The 18,870-nt window shown below is 45.7% G+C and overlaps 1 protein-coding gene and 1 long non-coding RNA gene across 2 annotated transcripts; both read right to left on the bottom strand.

The window, feature by feature from the left end:
• Nucleotides 1–3,701: 3,701 nt before the first annotated feature.
• On the bottom strand, nucleotides 3,702–4,073 carry LOC114450166 (uncharacterized). Its single transcript, XR_003672042.1, has 3 exons — nucleotides 4,015–4,073; nucleotides 3,819–3,942; nucleotides 3,702–3,736 (listed from the first exon to the last, which is right to left on the bottom strand). It is a non-coding gene; the product is annotated as an uncharacterized LOC114450166 (long non-coding RNA).
• Nucleotides 4,074–4,385: 312 nt separating this feature from the next.
• On the bottom strand, nucleotides 4,386–7,551 carry LOC114449735 (coiled-coil domain-containing protein 39-like; the record flags this gene model as incomplete). The annotated part of the gene is made up of 12 exons (XM_028427565.1): nucleotides 7,346–7,551; nucleotides 6,807–6,926; nucleotides 6,583–6,729; nucleotides 6,339–6,497; nucleotides 6,159–6,251; nucleotides 5,918–6,046; nucleotides 5,637–5,828; nucleotides 5,449–5,552; nucleotides 5,223–5,355; nucleotides 4,866–5,060; nucleotides 4,601–4,768; nucleotides 4,386–4,523 (listed from the first exon to the last, which is right to left on the bottom strand). Coding segments are annotated over exons 1-12 (1,686 nt in total), but the record flags the coding sequence as incomplete, so codon positions are not given.
• Nucleotides 7,552–18,870: the final 11,319 nt, after the last annotated feature.

Raw genomic sequence — 18,870 nt, forward strand, 5'->3', positions numbered from 1 at the left:
TCTCTTGGCTGAAATAACACAAATATTTTTTATACTATACAGATTATATACTATATTCTCTCTCCCGTCCTGTCCTCAGCTTCTTCCTTTGCCGTCTTCTCTTGAAGCCTGGAGAGTGTGTGCTTCATCCTTCAGTGTGAACATGCCGCTCCGCTCCCATGTTAAAATGGCCGACTTCACAGCACAAAAGAACATGTTTACAGCCTCCCATCTCCTCTCTGTTTACAAAGATCAGCTAGTAAAGATGAACACAGCATGCTACAGGTTCCTCTTTGTGCTGCTGCCGCTCTTTGTGCTGCTCCCTGAGCTGGAACGTCTGGAGGTGGTGAGAGGAGAGGAGGTCACAGGCAGATTCAAGTCCAGTCCCACCATCTTCACTGTGGGGGGCTATGGAGCAGAGGCTCCACGGCTGCTGGCTGAGGATGCAGGAGGTCTACAATACAGGCAGAGCACAATAAATACACAGAGGAAGAGTGGTGTACTAAAATATCCACCTCACTCGTTATACTCTGTTTATAGTCGTATTCATCTTGTGCATTTTTATCACCAACACCTTGCTGCTGTGGAGCTGACTGACTGTTAAAGGTGAACTGTTATCAGTGTAGTATTCTAGTGTGACCCATTTCAGGGTAAGTCTGACCTGGAAGTGGTCGAGCTGCTCCTGTAGCTCCGCTGGGAGGAAGGAGTTGAAGGAAGAGGTGGAAGAGACAGATTGTCCTGTGAGGGGTAATAGAGAGGAGCATTAAAGGGTAAGCTGCTGTGGCTGCATTAGTCCTGCTGTTTGAGCTGCAGGTCATGCAGGACAGCACGCCGTCTGCCTTGTTGTACAGCAGATCCCTCATACGCTCCACCTCTAGCTTCATAAACTTGTGCTCCACCATGCTGTCCTGATAGGTAACCCATGTGTTTAAAATCACAGTGCATACAGCCTTTCTGTCAGGTCGATTCTCAGCTTTGAGGAAAAACTACTTCAGTTTGTTTGCATTCATTTAAGTTGCTATAGGATGTATTGACCTTCCACAGTGACACATGATGGTGATCACAGGTACCTGTTTCCTCTGTCGGACGTTCTTCAGGTTCAAGTCCAGTCCCACCATCTTCACTGTGGGGGGCTGTGGAGCAGAGGCTCCACGGCTGCTGGCTGAGGATGCAGGAGGTCTACAATACAGGCAGAGCACAATAAATATACAGAGGAAGAGTGGTGTACTAAAATATCCACCTCACTCGTTATACTCTGTTTATAGTCGTATTCATCTTGTGCATTTTTATCACCAACACCTTGCAGCTGTGGAGCTGACTGACTGTTAAAGGTGAACTGTTATCAGTGTAGTATTCTAGTGTGACCCATTTCAGGGTAAGTCTGACCTGGAAGTGGTTGAGCTGCGGGCAGAGTTTGTCCTGTAGCTCCGCTGGGAGGAAGGAGTTGAAGGAAGAGGTGGAAGAGACAGATTGTCCTGTGAGGGGTAATAGAGAGGAGCATTAAAGGGTAAGCTGCTGTGGCTGCATTAGTCCTGCTGTTTGAGCTGCAGGTCATGCAGGACAGCACGCCGTCTGCCTTGTTGTACAGCAGATCCCTCATACGCTCCACCTCTAGCTTCATAAACTTGTGCTCCACCATGCTGTCCTGATAGGTAACCCATGAGTTTAAAATCACAGTGCATACAGCCTTTCTGTCAGGTCGATTCTCAGCTTTGAGGAAAAACTACCTTAGTTTGTTTGCATTGATTTAAGTTGCTATAGGATGTATTGACCTTCCACAGTGACACATGATGGTGATCACAGGTACCTGTTTCCTCTGTCGGACGTTCTTCAGGTTCAAGTCCAGTCCCACCATCTTCACTGTGGGGGGCTGTGGAGCAGAGGCTCCACGGCTGCTGGCTGAGGATGCAGGAGGTCTACAATACAGGCAGAGCACAATAAATACACAGAGGAAGAGTGGTGTACTAAAATATCCACCTCACTCGTTATACTCTGTTTATAGTCGTATTCATCTTGTGCATTTTTATCACCAACACCTTGCAGCTGTGGAGCTGACTGACTGTTAAAGGTGAACTGTTATCAGTGTAGTATTCTAGTGTGACCCATTTCAGGGTAAGTCTGACCTGGAAGTGGTCGAGCTGCGGGCAGAGTTTGTCCTGAAGCTCCGCTGGGAGGAAGGAGTTGAAGGAAGAGGTGGAAGAGACAGATTGTCCTGTGAGGGGTAATAGAGAGGAGCATTAAAGGGTAAGCTGCTGTGGCTGCATTAGTCCTGCTGTTTGAGCTGTTTGAGCCGTTCTGCACCTGCAGGAAGTATTTCTCCAGCGCCGGTCTGACGTCTGGGTTTTTCTCCATGGCCTCATTCAGCATCTTGTCAATAACCTTGTTAAATTCCTTCATCTCTGTCACTTTAATGTCCTTCTCTTCCAAAGTCTCACTCTTGGTTTTTTTGGCTGAGCGGATCTGTTTGGTCAGATTGGAGCACTGGAAAACAGCAGGACATTACAGAATTAAACATGACTGAGGCAATAGCCAGGGTTCTGTATACACACACACACACACACACAACACCCCCTGTGTTTACTGCCGCGTCATGAAATGACTTTAGAATAAGCGGTTGATTTTAAACCTGTTTTGTGGCTCTGTCGATTTTCTCCTTCTGAACAGTGATGTCTTTGTTCAGTTTCTCCAGGAGTGTCTGATTTATTCTCATCTTTTCTCCCTCCTCTTGCTCCTCTTGTTGCAGGTTCTGCAGAGTCTTGTTCCTTTCCTGGAAACAGACACACACCCATGAATACACTAAAGCTGAACATGCACATACACAGAGATTCATACAAGATCAATGTCAGGCAGATAGTTTAAACAAGTTTATTTTTGGCTTTCACAGGGGTGCTACATAATACACCCTCTGTATTTCCTGTAGTCTGTAGTATTGTGCAGTGATGGCTGCACAAAAGAGATGCACCTTTAGGCCACATGGTCTGTGGGCGACTTCTACAAAGAAGGGATCTGTGTGCTCCATGGGTGCTGGACTAAGTGTGTAAATGATTGATTCTCTAACTTGGCCCAAAGCATATCCATCACTGTGTTGCAGTGATAATACACTGACTTCCTGGTTACAAACATAATATCGTATCTGATGATTTTGAATGAATTACTATTTACATGACTAAAGTTCTTTTACCTGTCTGTAACAAAATTGTAATTTAACTATTACTGCCTGCTGAATGTTGACCATTATGCTAATGATATATGAGCTAACAAAGTATTTGCATGGTTAAGATCCAGTTAATCCAGAATCAGTCTGAATGTAACCTGAGCCGTCGAAGACTAATTGCTTCGTTCTCAGTGATCTTCTCTACACTGGCTATAAATAACAATAACCTGCATGTCCTGTTGGAGCTCCTGGATCTGTCGTTTGTTATCCTTCAGCTTCACTTCAGCAGCTCTCAGCTGCTCCTCCAGCTTCAACTTCTCCTGATAGTCCGGACCTAAAACGAAAACAAATTACATTGTGGCCAATGACAGCTGCCGCCATCATTTAACAATCAATCAATCAACAAGTATACAGTTGAAGAGGGCTGTCGCTGGTTTACATACTGGATTCTTCAGCTTTGTTGAAAGATTTGCGGTATACAGAGTTAGAGTTGCTGAACAGCTGGTTGGTGTTCTCCAGAGCGCTGTTTTCCTGCTCCAGCTTGTGGATTTTAGCATCCAGCTCATCACCCTTCTGCTTAAGTTCCCCTTTCTCTTGTGCAACCTGGTGAAAAGCACACACAGGTGATGCAAAGGTCTGGAACCATGGTGTGTGCTTCAGTAGACTATGTGTGAAGAGCTCCGACCTTAGTGATGTAGTAAGCCTGTGAGTGCTCCCCCTCCGCCTCAGGACCTGCCTTGGTCAGGGTCACAACCTCAAAACGTTTCTTCATGGTTTCAATCTTGGACAGTTTCTCATTGAGTTCAGCACTGAGATACAATGATTGACATTAAGTGATGTGACAAACCTTTGAGAACTGAGTGATTTGTTTTTTTTTTTACCTGAGTCTCTGCCTCTCCTGTTCACCGAGCTTCAGCTGCTGGCTGAGCATTTCTTTGTACACCTTGATCTCATCCTCCCTCTCTTTCATAGCTTTCTGCAGGTTCAGCTTCCTCTTCTCCAAAGACAGCACGCGGTCTGCCTTGTTGTACAGCAGATCCCTCATACGCTCCACCTCTAGCTTCATGAACTTGTGCTCCACCATGCTGTCCTGATAGGGAACCCATGAGTTTAAAATCACAGTGCATACAGCCTTTCTGTCAGGTCGATTCTCAGCTTTGAGGAAAAACTACTTCAGTTTGTTTGCATTCATTTAAGTTGCTATAGGATGTATTGACCTTCCACAGTGACACATGATGGTGATCACAGGTACCTGTTTCCTCTGTCGGACTTTCTTCAGGTCCTTCTCACTGGTACTACAGAACAAGTTGAGCTCCTCCACTTTGTCGATCAAATCTTTCTTCTGAGCTGCAGACTTCTCCATCTCCTTCTTCTGGCAGCGAATATGAGTCTGCCAGACACCAAGATTTATCTCAGTATATGTCAGAGGTTTATAGAAAAAAAAGCCAAGTATATTATCAGACTGACCTCAGACTCTTTGAGCATGTCAGTGAGCATCTTAGCTGTGGTTTTTTTCTCCTCTAGGTGTTTGGTCAGCTCAGCAATCTTCACATCCAGCATTTGTTTTTCATCTGATGGAATGTCATCTCCTCGCAGGCGTTCCAGTTTTTTATTCAGTGCATTGTTCCGACTGTCCTGCACAATGAAGGGGACAAACAAATACTGTCAGCATTTGTGTTGCAGAGTGGAGCATAAGACATAGGAAGGCTGGGTAGTGTTTTGCTAAACGTGCCACTTTTCTCAAGATGGTCTGCTGCCTTGTAACTTCCTCCTCCTGTTTTTTGAGCTGGTTATGCAGGCGCACAATGGTGGATTTACTCCTTGAAACTTGCGCAGCAGAAGCCTCCTTTTTCATCCTGACAGCCTGCAGGTGCTCTCTATGGTGAGACAGCTCTGAGTTGTAGTCACGCAGCTGGATGTCCAACTCCTGGAGTGAAACACAGGCATGGAGTTACAGAGAGGAAATACGTTTCTGCCACCGTGTGACCAAATGTAGCAAACCATAAAAAAACAGATGATCAAAGAGAGGGGCTGCAAAAATACCCAGTGATAAAGAACTGAAAGGGTCTGACAGGCCATCAATGCTCACCTTACTGGCCTGCTCCTCATCTCTGAGGAACTGCTCCATCTGTGCTGCTCTCTCCTCCTCACTGAGGGCAGTCTGAGTCACAACCTTCAGTTTCTCCTCCAGCGCAGCATTGTGGATCTTGGCTTCCTTCAGTCTAAAATACACAGAAACATAAAACAGACATTGTGTAGTACATTACCACAGCTCCAGTCAATATGCACACAGAGCCCTGCTGTGATACACTGACTTGTCGTTGTAGTCCTGGATGTCCTTCTTCATCATGGATATGTGGGACGTCAGCATCTTCACATCAGAGGTTGTTCTCTCTAGGTTACCTTTGCAGCCTTTTAGCTGCAGGACACATGAGAGTCAGCTCACTCGCACTTATAATAATATCAATATGAAGGCAGTTTATTATTAGTCCACATTCAGCACCTCATCCTGCAGCCTGCCAAAGTCACTCTCCTGCCCCTTCAGCTCCTGCCGCAGTTTTACTGCCTGTTTGTTGGCCACCGCTGACTTCCTCTCGGCTTCTTTCCTGTTGTTCCTCTGGATCTCCATCAGGTGCTTCTTCTCTGCAATGGCGGCCTTCTTTTCCCTCAGCTTCTGGTTGGCTTGGGCAAGTTGCTGCAATAATAATTTAAAAGAAAACACTCTCCTGTGTGAATTCACTCTAGAATGAATGACCAGTAGATGTTTAATGTCCCATGCTTTACCAGTGCACACTGCTGCATCTCAGCATCCTGTTGCTTCATGTACTTGATAGTGTTTTCCCACAGGTGGGTAAGCTGCTGTGTCTCCAGGTGAGCCTGCTGCAGATTCTCTGTCACCTTATCCAATGCAAGCTGGTACGACAGCAGAGGGATTTTAATGGGAAACCACAACTGCCATACTAACATTTGTTTACACATACTGTTAGTAATAACACCATGGATGTGCTGTGTTTTTACACATTACCTGGGCTAATTTTGTCTCAGTCTTCTCTTTATCGAGTGCTTTGAGCTTTTCATTGGCCTCCACAGACTTCTTCTCTATCACCAGAATGAGCGACTGCACCAGGGGAGGTTAGACAGCTGTTAGTTGATGATAACTCAAAGCTGTAAGTGCTGCAGAAGAGAGATGTTTTCATCTCTTTACCTTGATCCTCTGCTCATCTTGCTGAGTGTATTTGTTGATGGCCATCGTGTCCTCATATTTGCCTGCTGACTCCTCCAAAATGCAATCCATTGTCTGCTGGTCCCAGTTCATCTGCTGCCTGAACTCCTCCAGCTTCTGTTTGGCCTTGAAAATGTTGTTCTGGGGATACAGATACATGTTATTGTGGCATCACAATCCATAGCTACTTCTCTTTTCTATTTTTTTATTCATGAAAGGCTCTGACCTCCAGCGTGTTTTTCCTCTCTCCTAAGGAGCTGAGCTCATTCTCCATCTTAGCTGTGTCCTGAGTCAGGCGGCTGGTTTCTCTCTCCGCGAGGGCTGTCAGGTGTTTCTCTAACTCTATCTCTCTCTCCTTTGCCTCACACAAAGCCTAGACAATACAAATAACACACACTGCATAACCCACCACAAAACAAACATATCACAACTCATAGATACAATACTGACCTCAGTGTTTTCCAGCTCTTCTTTAATATTCTTTAGGTAATTGGCCATGTTCTTCTTTTGTTCCTTGTTTTTCTCCAGTTTGTCTTCCAGTTGTGTCCGCTCTCTCTCTTTTCTACAAATCTGTTGACATCATCATGACACAGCACACAGTGAATCAAAATTCAGATACCGAAAACTGATGTGCAATAACATTAAGAAAACGCAATCTAAAGTGTAAAGGGAGGACGTTTTGTCCATACATACATATCTGTCACTTAACAAGAAAAAAAGATTCAAATGTCACATTTTATTTGGAAATTTCAGCTGTGCCCGGAATTTACAGGTGCTCTCAAATATTTAAAATAATGAATTGAACAGTGACCCTGGTGTCACTGCAGGAGGACCGTGTGCACAACCTGCGCTCAGTCAAAACAAACCTCATTACAACATTATTCTTCAGTGAGTAATTTTAAACGACCCACACGATGACACCCAAAAACAAACAGAGAAAAGGAAGCTAAACATGTGCCATTAAACATGTTAATAATAAGTTTCCTCACCTCCTCCAGTAAGGCTTTGTTTTCAGCGTTGAGCTCGGGGACAGCATAACGGCTATCCCACCCCACTTCAGCCAAAACTGGGTCGAGAACTCCAGACATAATTTCCATTTTAACACCGTGCCTGACAAATGCTATGGAAAGCAACAACGCAGTAATTCTCAGCAATATGTCTTGACTCCGGCTTTATACAGCGTCTGTGTGTCGGTTGCTATGGTTCAGGTCTGTTGTCAGTTGCCCCTAGCAACCACACGTTCCGCATGTCGCCACAAGGAGGCAGCGCGAGACCAGAAGTAATGCTTCCGGTCAGCTTGTAAAATACATTTAATGTATACTTCATCTCCAAAATCTTCTACATATTTATCCGTGTCAATCTTTTGCCTGGTGCACGTTTGTTCATATTGTTTTCTAAGTAGTTGTGTATTAATATTTAAATTGCACTTCATATTGGTAGTAATCATGACGGTAAACATATTAATATTATGATGTATAGTATTTAGATAATATTATAATACAATAGTATTTATATCTGCAAAGAAGAAGACTACCGGTATAAACCATATATGGTTTCCACGGCAACGGACGTCACGTGTGTCGGGGTGAAAATCCCCCTGTTTCCTTCTGCTCACCCCCTGAATTAGTTTGTAAGGAAGGAGCGGATAAATTCTGGTCTCAAAATTATAATTTATTAAACAATGAGGCAAATTCTGAGTCGCAGAGCTCTGGGTTGTTGAGATACAAAGAACAAGGCAAGAACAACCATGAACAACAAAGAACAACTCATCAACAACCACTGGACATGGAATTCACACATAAATATACCCATGGGCGTTCCCGCCTGCCGGCCAACAGGGACATCTACTATCCCCCTGCAGACCCTGGGTCATACAGCGAATAGAGTATATATACATTCAGTATCCTCGAATTACTTTGATTTTCTATCAAATTTCTTAACACATAAACACTTATGAAATTCACATTATTAAGTGATAAACACATATAAACATGAATACTTTAAAAATAAATTCTTTCACCCTACACGTGTCGCCTCATCAAGCTGTCATTCATTTGGCAGCTACTTGCCAACTATTTGCTAGGCTATATGCTACATGCTAACGTTAACTGTCACATCAAGACAGCAGATTGACGTCACCGTCAGCTAAATGACGACTATGGCTACAACTATGGCACCTTAAGGTGCCATTGAGCTGGGCTCTGGGCGACATACGCGGTTGCCTAGGGCGCCACCTCCTACAAATGTAGCTGCCAGTTTGATCTCCGTCACACCGGGGTTAAGTTCCTGCAAACTTTTAGCCACATTTCCACCTCCACAGACAAAACAACAACTAACAAACAACTTCTTCTCCTTCATCGTCGGGTTTCAACAACTGTAGCTTGAGTTCTTTAACGATTTAAATGCGAAATTATTCAAACTCAATCACAAAGATTTATAACCTTTAATACAATTTTATTTTTTACTTTAACGGGAAGAAAAACGATGTCAAAACACTAATATACCAGAGTATATGCCCTGTTTTTATCATTAAACAGTTACTTATATTTTCTTATACATTTTGCACCCGCACTGTTGGTAGTTTCCGCATTGGGGTAGTTTCAGAGCAGTAGAGTAACACAAAAAGCATAACTGACACAAATAATGGCTGGATATACTTTTGTGGGGTTTATTTTGATATATCTCTTTCCCATAGAGGTAAACGGCAGCACGCAGTTTGTTTGGAACTATTGAGGCTTACATGAACCACGTGATCACTGTAGCGGTGACATCAAAGCTTGACGCAACTCTCTCTCTGCTTACTTCCGGCGCTGGTGGAGACCGGCTGCTGCTTGCAACGGCTCCTGCTTACTGTCTCTTTTTTTCCTACTTTTTGCTATTCTCCACTTTTATTCTCGCTGTTTTTCTGCTTCTTCAACAACTTCCAGAGCAACAATGCATGAAGCGGCTCGTGTTGTTTACAGTAGGGAACAGCTGATTGCGCTGAGTAGCGCTGTAGTGTTCCCCAGGGACAGACACCAAATACCCCCGGAACTGGTTCGGAAGTCCCACCGTGGTTGCAGTGCGGGGAAGAAACGTCGAGATAAGAAGAGATGCTTCAGACCGGCTCTCCCCACCGTCACTATGGGAAATGTGAGATCTCTTCCCAATAAGATGGATGAGCTAGCGGCACTAACTCGCCATCAGCGTGAGTACATGGAGAGCAGCGCCCTCTTCCTCATCTCTGGAGACTTTAACCACGCGTCTCCCTCATCTGTTCTGCCCACATTCACTCAGTATGTCACCTGCCCCACTAGAGACAATAGAACACTGGACTTGCTTTATGCCAACACCAAGGAGGCATATTCTGCATCCCCCCTCCCTCCCCTGGGAAGAGCTGACCATAACATAGTCCATCTGCAGACTGTGTACACTCCTGTTGTGCACAGGCAACCGGCGGTCTCACACAGAATGAAGAGATGGACCGAGGAGAGTGAGGCTGCTCTCATGGACTGCTTCAACACCACTGTGTGGACAGAGCTTTATGACCCACATGGGGAGGACATCAACACAATAACAGACTGCTTAACGGACTATATTAACTTCTGCGTTGAGAACACTCTTCCTTCCAAGAAGGTACGGTGTTTCTCCAACAACAAGCCGTGGATTAACCCTGAAATCAAAGCTCTCCTGAAGGAGAAGAAGAGAGCTTTCAGGTCAGGGAATAAGGATGAGCTGAGGGCTGCACAGAGGGAGCTGAGGAGGAAGATCAGAGAGGGAAAAGCCAGCTACAGGAAGAAGATGGAGGAGCAGCTGCAGCAGCAGAACGTCCGCGGGGTGTGGAGAAGCCTGAAAACCATCTCTGGCTACAACACACCCCACTCACAGGCTGAGGGGGATCAGAAGTGGGTCAATGACCTAAACCTACACTTCAATAGGTTTGATGTAGCACCCACTCCTCCCCCCTTGCAGTCGCACCACTACTCTCTGACTAATGGCCTTTGTTCCTCTCCCACAGCCCCCCACACTCTTAGCTCATCACAACATCAAACCATTTCACACCCACACAGAGACACTCATCCCCCACCCCCACCCCCGTCCTTCACAGCAGCCCAGGTGAGAACAGAACTCAGGAAGACAAAGACAAGGAAGGCAGCTGGACCAGATGCCATTAGCTCCAGGCTCCTTAAGTCCTGTGCAGACCAACTGTGTGGAGTTATGGAGCACGTCTTCAATCTGAGCCTCAAGCTGGGGGTGGTACCACAGCTCTGGAAGACCTCCTGTGTGGTACCAGTGGCTAAAACACCGCACCCCAAAGACCTCAGCAGCTACAGACCAGTGGCTCTGACATCCCACCTCATAAAGACACTGGAGAGACTGGTCCTGAGACACCTCCGCTCCACAGTGGGCTTCTCCATGGATCCGCTGCAGTTTGCCTACAAGCCTAATGTTGGAGTGGAGGATGCTGTCACCTTCCTGCTACACCGAGCTCCGTCTCACCTGGAGAAGCCCGGCAGCACTGTGAGAATCACCTTCTTTGATTTTTCCAGTGCTTTCAACACCATCCAGCCGGCGATCCTGAAGGACAAACTGGAGCAGACAGGGGTGGACCACCTGCTGTCAGAGTGGATCAGGGACTACCTCACAAACCGACCACAGTTTGTGAGAGCCCAGAACTGTGTGTCTGACCTGCTTACCTGTAGCACGGGTGCCCCTCAGGGGACTGTCCTGGCCCCCTTCCTTTTCACCCTCTACACGTCGGACTTCAGACACAACACTGACGGCTGTGTGCTGCAGAAGTTCTCTGATGACACTGCGATTGTTGGTCTCATCAGTGATGGCGACGACGCGGAGTACAGAGGACTGACGCAGAACTTTGTGGACTGGTGTCAGCGAAACCACCTCCTGATCAATGCAGGGAAAACCAAGGAGATGGTGGTGGACTTTCACAGACGACACTCAGCCCCCCCCCTCACCGGTGAACATCCAGGGAATGGACATTGAGCAGGTGGACTCTTACAAATACCTGGGTGTTCACCTCAACAACAAACTGGACTGGACTCACAACACAGACACACTGTACAGGAAGGGCCCGAGCAGGCTCTACCTGCTGAGGAGACTGCGGTCTTTTGGAGTGAAAGGGGCACTCCTGAAGACTTTTTATGACTGGTGGCATCGGTCATCATGTACGGTGTGGTCTGCTGGAACAGCAGCATCACTGAGAGGGAGAGGAAGAAGCTGGACAGAGTCATCAGAAAGTCCAGCTCTGTCCTGGGCTGCTCTTCACACACCACAGTGTGCTTTTATTTACTGTTATTTATTTAGTTTCTGATGCACTATGTACAGTTTATAAACCACTCCTACCTCCACTCACCTGTGCTTGCTAAGCTTGCTAAGACGGAAGTGATCATCAACCATTTTAAATGTATCCTGGACAAGCTGACTCCTGACAACTTCAAGGGCAGCATGAAAGACCTGAGAACAAAGCCTGTGGATACAGAAGAGGGTCTGATGGAAATTACCAGCCTTATTTTTGAAAAGGCCATGTCTTCACTCAGCACACCCACAATATATATGGACATGTGCTGGCACGTTATGAACTACAACACCAATTTTGCTTCCAGCCTACGAACAATGCTGATCCAGCACTGCAAGTCTGAATTTAATGAAAACCATGGAAACAACCACATTTATGAAGCGAGAAGGAGGCGCCAGTTGGCTGCTGAGGACGAGGAGAAAGAGCTGAAATGCATCAGGAAGGAGCTGGTTGGCGTCAAAGCCTCCCGTCGCTCCCTCAACAACATCCACTTCATTGCTGAGCGTTTATTCGTTCTAGATGGGGCCATTTCTCTCAAGAGTTGCTAGCATCATCACTGCAACCATAAACCTCAGAAACAAAGACTGGGGTCTTTCTAACTGTGACCATTTTAGCCAACCCAGACGCAAGCCCATTGCACATGTGGCTAGCCCTCTACCAGTTCAAGGACCAACTGATGACAAAGGATTAAAAAACCCCACTGTTAACAGTAAGACCCAGACTACATGTAGGGTAAATCTAGTTCTGGAGAGCAAGGGTACAGTCATCAACTCTTTGACCCAGTCTGCACGCACAGAGAAGGAAAAGGAAAGCTCAGGACAAAGCTCAGAAGAGAGCTGTGAGACAGCCTCATGAAGACAAGTGGATCGAAACGCCGCAGATACTCAGTATGACCCGCCAGCAGCAGCCTGAAGCACCACAGACAGGCCCTGTGGAGTCAGATGGAGTTATCAGCTATGTTAAAACCATGCTGAACAGGGTGTGCCCTGACACATTACAGGGTTGGATGTCAGAAGTGAAGCACCTGCAGCTAAATACAGAGCACAGGTTGAAGACAGTTACCAGCCTGATCTTTGAGAAGGCCATGTCTTCTCCAGATTCACTTGGACTCTGTGCCACTATGTGCGGCTGCATCATGGAGGCCAGCTCTTCAGGTCCTGTCAGCTTCAAAAATCTGATGATCCAACATTGCAGGGCAGAGTTTGAAGAGAACCATGGAAACAGCAGGATTTTCATGGAGTGACAGGCACGGCTCAAGGCTGCTAAGGCACAGAAGGGAGAGTTGGAACGACTCAGGGCAGAGCTGGAAGAGGTCAAAGCTTCCTGTCGCTCTGTTAATAACATCGGGTTCATCTGTGAGCTCTTCAGAGCTAATGTTTTCAGCTCGACGGTCATACACAGCTGTATCAAGCGACTGTTGGACAACAGGGCCGAAGAGTCACTGGAATGCCTCTGTGAACTCTTCACGGTTATTGGCAAGGAGCTTGAAAGGGTCACACCGAAGAATGTCATGGACTCCTATTTTAAGAGGATGGATGGCTTTATGAAGGATGGAAGGACATCTTCCAGGGTGTCCAGCCTACTAAGGAGTACAGTGGTTTTGAGAGACAGGAACTGGTGTGCTGCAAAGACCTACAAACGCTTTGCAGTAAAAGACCATTCAGTCCAACAGCCAGATGCACCTGTGAAATGCTTAGACCAATCTGACTTCCCAGTTCTTCAGAGGGGAGATGCTGCTGTGAAGTATACAAGGTTATTTACGCAATGACATGATACAGACCATGTATGTATTTGATTATATAAGCTTACACTTAGAGAAAAACACATCTATAACTCTTACAGAGAGTTAGGGAGGAACTCTTTGATGCGGTGAAGGCCGAAGCACTAGGAGGCATGGACTAAGATAAATCATCCAACATAGAAGGGACAAAGGGTTTCATAGTCATAAATATGTTAGACCAATTATGATAATTAGTAGGTGGAGATAAAGGGGCAACATGTCCCAATATGGGAATACCTACGAGGGTCTTGAAGAACTGTTTATCTATTATGCAAATGTACCTCAACTTTCAATAAAACAAGCCTGTGTCCAGGGGAAGGGCAGAACACTTATGGACGGGAGTGAAGCAGACTGAAAGGCCTGTGTTCACTAGGTGTTCTCCCTTTTGCAAAAGGTGAAACTACAAAACCCAGGGTATTTTCTTTCACTCAATGTTCTGAATACAGGAGACGGAATCTGACAATCCGGGGTGACCAGGGAAGGTCACGACAATTTGGTGGCCCGTACGGGGATAAAAGGTAATTATATTTTTCTCAGATCCGTCAATTGAACACAGGGGTTGATTACGAACAGACAGAGGACATGTGGCGCGCCAACAATAAGGTGAGCAGACCTTTTATATCTGCATTGACTACTCTAAAGTGTAACGTGTCCCGAGTCTTAGTAGTAATCTGTCTGTAAAAGCAAAAAGAACATTGACTGAATGAATTTAACTGTATGTGAATGAATATGACTACAGTGAAATAACCGTATGTGAATGTATATGACTACGGTAAATGAGTAATGACTACAGCTGTTTAAGAGATAAGTAAATGATGCCTGCAGAGGAATAATGCCTGCAGAGGAATAATGCCTGCAGAGGGATAATGCCTGCAGAGGAATAAGAGAAAAAGGGGTAGCAGAAAATCCTGAGTGTGGCGACTCCACCGGTGCTCTGACGAGGGGCCGGAAAAGCTGGGTTTGAGTCCCGGGGCTTGAGGAACCCTAAATCACTACATAAAGAGAGAGGAAAAGGAACAACAGGCAAACACATGGTATGGATGTTGGAAAGACTGGAAACTGAAACAACGACCGCACTAGTTAGGCGGAAGTTGTAGTAAGTCAACAGGCTTCCAAATTACAGATGTATAAGATTCTGGTGTCGTGGAAGAGAGGCTAGTCTCAAATCCACTGGACTGAGTACTAGGGACATAGCGTGCCATATTTCTCAGTCGGCCGGAATCCAGACAGTGCAGGGCACTGATTTATGACTGTGAGCCTCTCTAAAAGAGAGACGGCAAGAACAGATGAACTGTGAGTAGTCGGACTGGCTACAAGAACAGAGGAAAGTCCTGTGAGTTCAAAAGCACCCCTTACTGAGACACACAGCTGAGAGTGAAGCTGTAACACACACACATACTGAGCGCTCATATTATGGGTAATGCATGAATGAGAAATGTGGATGAGTGCCAGGGACGTGTGAGCTGAAGCAGCAGCACTGCTGGAAACCTAACCGGTGCTAACGTAAAGCAGTGGTCTGTTGAAGTAGGTTCACTCATGAACTGGATTAGTTGTTTTTTCTGATGTGTACACAGTTTGGTAGAAGATATAGAAACATTGTAACTGCAGTTTTGTAAATTTGAATTTAAACTATAGTTTTGTAATTCCTACGTGACCACGAGATTAAGACTTTAATGACTGACGACATGGACTTAAGTGTGCACAGAGACATGACTGACGATGGGTGGGGTCCGCACAGCCCACTAAAGACGGTAGAAGAACAGCTGACGGTCTTAGGCGACATACTGAACCAGACTTATGACTCTAAGACTGCAGCGGCAGAAGTGATTCTTATGAAGGATGCTGTAGATGAGTTGTTGGTAGAGATAGGACGAGGTGTGAAAGATAGAGGAAGTTTGCAGAAGGAGTTTTGGAGAAAAGAGGGAGAAGCGAGGTAAGACAGAGAGAGGGCCAAGGAAAGTGCAGAGCAGTGTGGTTGGACTAAGAGAGGAAAATTTAGAAAGGAGCAGGAGAAGGCGGAGGAGCGAAGAACTCAGTGGGCAAGATGGGCTTTGGTATGTCAGGGTGTAAATCACCTCATGATAGGAAAGCCCAAAGCAAAGAAAGGGAAAACAGAAAAGAGTAGCGACCCTTCCCCCTACACACAATCTAATATACTGCCCTTTATATCCTTTGCCTAGTGGAGCAGCCTGCCCCACCTTAAAATGGGATCTGAAACAGAGTCCAAGAGAATATATTAATCAAAGTAAAGATGCATGGATTAGATACACAGGTTGTCATCCAGCTAAATCAGGCATTCAGAGGGTGTGGTACAGGACCGCCGTCCTAAACGGGGTCCCAGAGAACGTGAAAAATGCCATGGAAAGTAAACTAGACATGGCAGATTGTGATTCCAATGTATGGGAGAGACATCTAAGATAAGATAAAACTTTATTAATCTGGAAGGGAATTCTTGTGCCAGAGGAATCAAGATACATTAAATGTAGTTAAGTACAGAGTAAGAGTATATAAGTGTCACTATAATCCAAATCAGAGTATAGTACGCAGTATGGGGACAATATATGATACATGGATTTTTAGTGCATCATTTGACTCATGCCCAGGATGCAGCACACACAGAAAGTAAGGATGTACAGGAATTACAGACTCAATTGTTAAAAATGCAACTGGCTGAGGCCAGACAAAAAGCTAATGACAAAAAGAAAGACAAAACTAATAAAGTCACGGTGGCCACTGAGGGCTCTACTACACCACCTGACACACCTTGGGTGCCACAGCTATTTTATCCTAATTATGATCAGCCGCCCACAGGGTCATACAGGGGCAAGGGACCAGGGAGGGGCAGCTGGGGAGGCCGGCGCAGAAGGGGTAGACCGCCTAGGGGACAGCTGAGGGGAGACTTCAGTCGAGACCGCTGCTACTACTGTGAGGAGCTCGGACACTGGACAAAGGACTGTCCATACATTATGGGGCAGTACAGCTGAGAGGGACAGCACAGTCGAGGGCGTACAAAGGGCTTCTTTCCGCCCTGCTGGAGCTCCATGGAAGGGGCAGTTTTCTGTTTCCGGCTGGGAACAGGGAGGGGATAACACCTCCCGACAATGACACTCCCCACAGAGCAGCTCTGATGACATCGTTACGGTAGATCCGATGTTGTCTATGCGAGTAGAAGATGAGACACTGCCTTTTCTGGTAGACACAGGGGCCACCTGTTCTACTCTGATTCATACATCTTCTAAGAAACTGTCAAATGACTCTATCACAGTGATGGGCTTCTCTGGGGAGAAACAGACTCTGCCTATAACCACTCCAATGACTGCTCAGCTGGGACATCAGACTGTGTCACATTGTTTTGTATATTCACCCACAGTGCCTCTGGATATACTGGGAAAAGACTTGCTGATTAAGCTTGGAGCATCTATTTTATGCAGCCCTGACGGGTTGACAGTGACACTGCCGGACGGCACCATGTTCCATTGTAATGCCTCTGACACAGGTGGACAGTATCTTGTGAGACCTGTAGCTGACCCTTGTGCGGACATTTACTGGGGTCTGTTACATGCAGAAACGCCACACGACTCGGGAATCCTCTCTGCCTACCTGCAGTGGAAGCCCTGGATAGCCCAGCTCGAGCCATATGTCACTCCCCCTGACCCCCCTCATGTGACTTTGTTTTATGACAGGCGGCAAACTGATTGGTATCATGATAACTTCACATGCTCCCTAGAGGAGAAAAACTGGTTGATTTTAGTCTGAGATATTTTTGTGACATCTGAGGGCGTAGCAGCTGGTGTGGATTTTACACTAGAACAACAGGCTTGGTATATGATCAGTGACGAAGGGCATTCCCACGTCTCATTAGCTGTACATCCAAAACATCAGGCAAAAGAATTAGGTGGCATGGTTAAACGTGCCATAGCTCAAACAGATTGGCAACCTACACCTATAGCACAAAACATGTACTCATGTTTCAGCTACTAACACTGTTACATTAGCACACGAACAGCTTGCCAGATATCATGGAAGAGAAAAAACAGATCACCCTCTTGCTCAGGCTTTGATTAATGACTTACCGACACATTTATGAGCAGAGGGCCCCACTGATGTAGGCTTAGTGAACTGTGAGCCTGTGACATTCCGGGTTTACACATCTGAACCTTTGTGGATTAGATTTGGCTAATGCTTTCTTTTGTCTTCCTCTGGCTCATGATTGTAGAGATATTTTTTAAACTACGTTGCAAACTACACTGGTCTCATACAGCCACTTAGAGACCTAGTCAGAGAATATGGCATGTGTAATTTAACAGCCCACCTAAATTGGACACAGGAAGCTGAACGCTCTATTATTGAACTGAAACAATCTTTGGCTACAGCAGCAGAACTAGCCACACCAGACTACACTTTACCATTCTATTTAGATGTCTCTGGAACGGATACCTGTGCAAACGGCATCCTGTTCCAGAGAAAAGGGGGAGAGAGAGTAATACTGATGTACATGGAAAAAAGACATCCTCAGGGCACACAACATGCAGCAGGAATAGCTAAGCTAATTCAGAAAACTGAACACATGGTCATGGGACACCAGCTGTATGTACTCACAACACATAGTGTAGTCGCATATGTAAACTCAGAGACATTCACACTCACCCCACTGAGACAAAGGAGAATGAGCAAGATTTTGGAAGCACCAAACGTTACCTTCACACATGATGGTATAAACATGGCAGAGCAGATAGGAGCTGGAGAGTCACACACATGTGTAGAGAGGGTAACCAGAGAAGAAAAAGTCAGAATGGATTTACAGGCCACACCACTAACAGAGGCTAGAAATCTGTTCACAGACGGGTGCTGTTTCAGACATGACACAGAAGGACTCAGAGCGGCATACGCAGTTGTTGAAGACACGCGGGAAGAGATGAGAACGCTAAAAGCAGAAAGACTGGAGGGACAGCAGTCAGCACAGAGAGCAGAGGTGAGAGCAGTGATTGAAGGTGCAAACACAAAACACACCATTTTGTTTAAAAAAAAACACACACACACAAACTACCGAACAAACCAGAGATGACACTAACAAAGAACATTCGATAGAGTCTCAGGCAGTACACCCAGGAACACAAAGGAGAAACTGGTAACAAGTAACAACAACAGACTCACAAAACACTGGGGAGGCACATAAACTAAATCCACCAAGTAAGGGTAGCAAGACACAGGGAACAATGAGGCAGGGCAACCAATCGCAGATAGTGAAATGACAGGAGGCATAAGAAAAGATGACTACCAAAATAAAAGCGCAAATGCAAAGAACACATGGAATCTGATGTCGACCCAAACAGGAAGTTAAGCAAGGTATTTCAAAATAAAACCAGGAACAAGAAATGAGGAAACACTTCAACAAAATTATCTCTTTTGCAGATTATTAACATTTTTTTCTGCTATGA

Source organism: Parambassis ranga, chromosome 17 (assembly GCF_900634625.1).
Source record: "Parambassis ranga chromosome 17, fParRan2.1, whole genome shotgun sequence".
Classification (NCBI taxonomy): domain Eukaryota; kingdom Metazoa; phylum Chordata; class Actinopteri; family Ambassidae; genus Parambassis; species Parambassis ranga.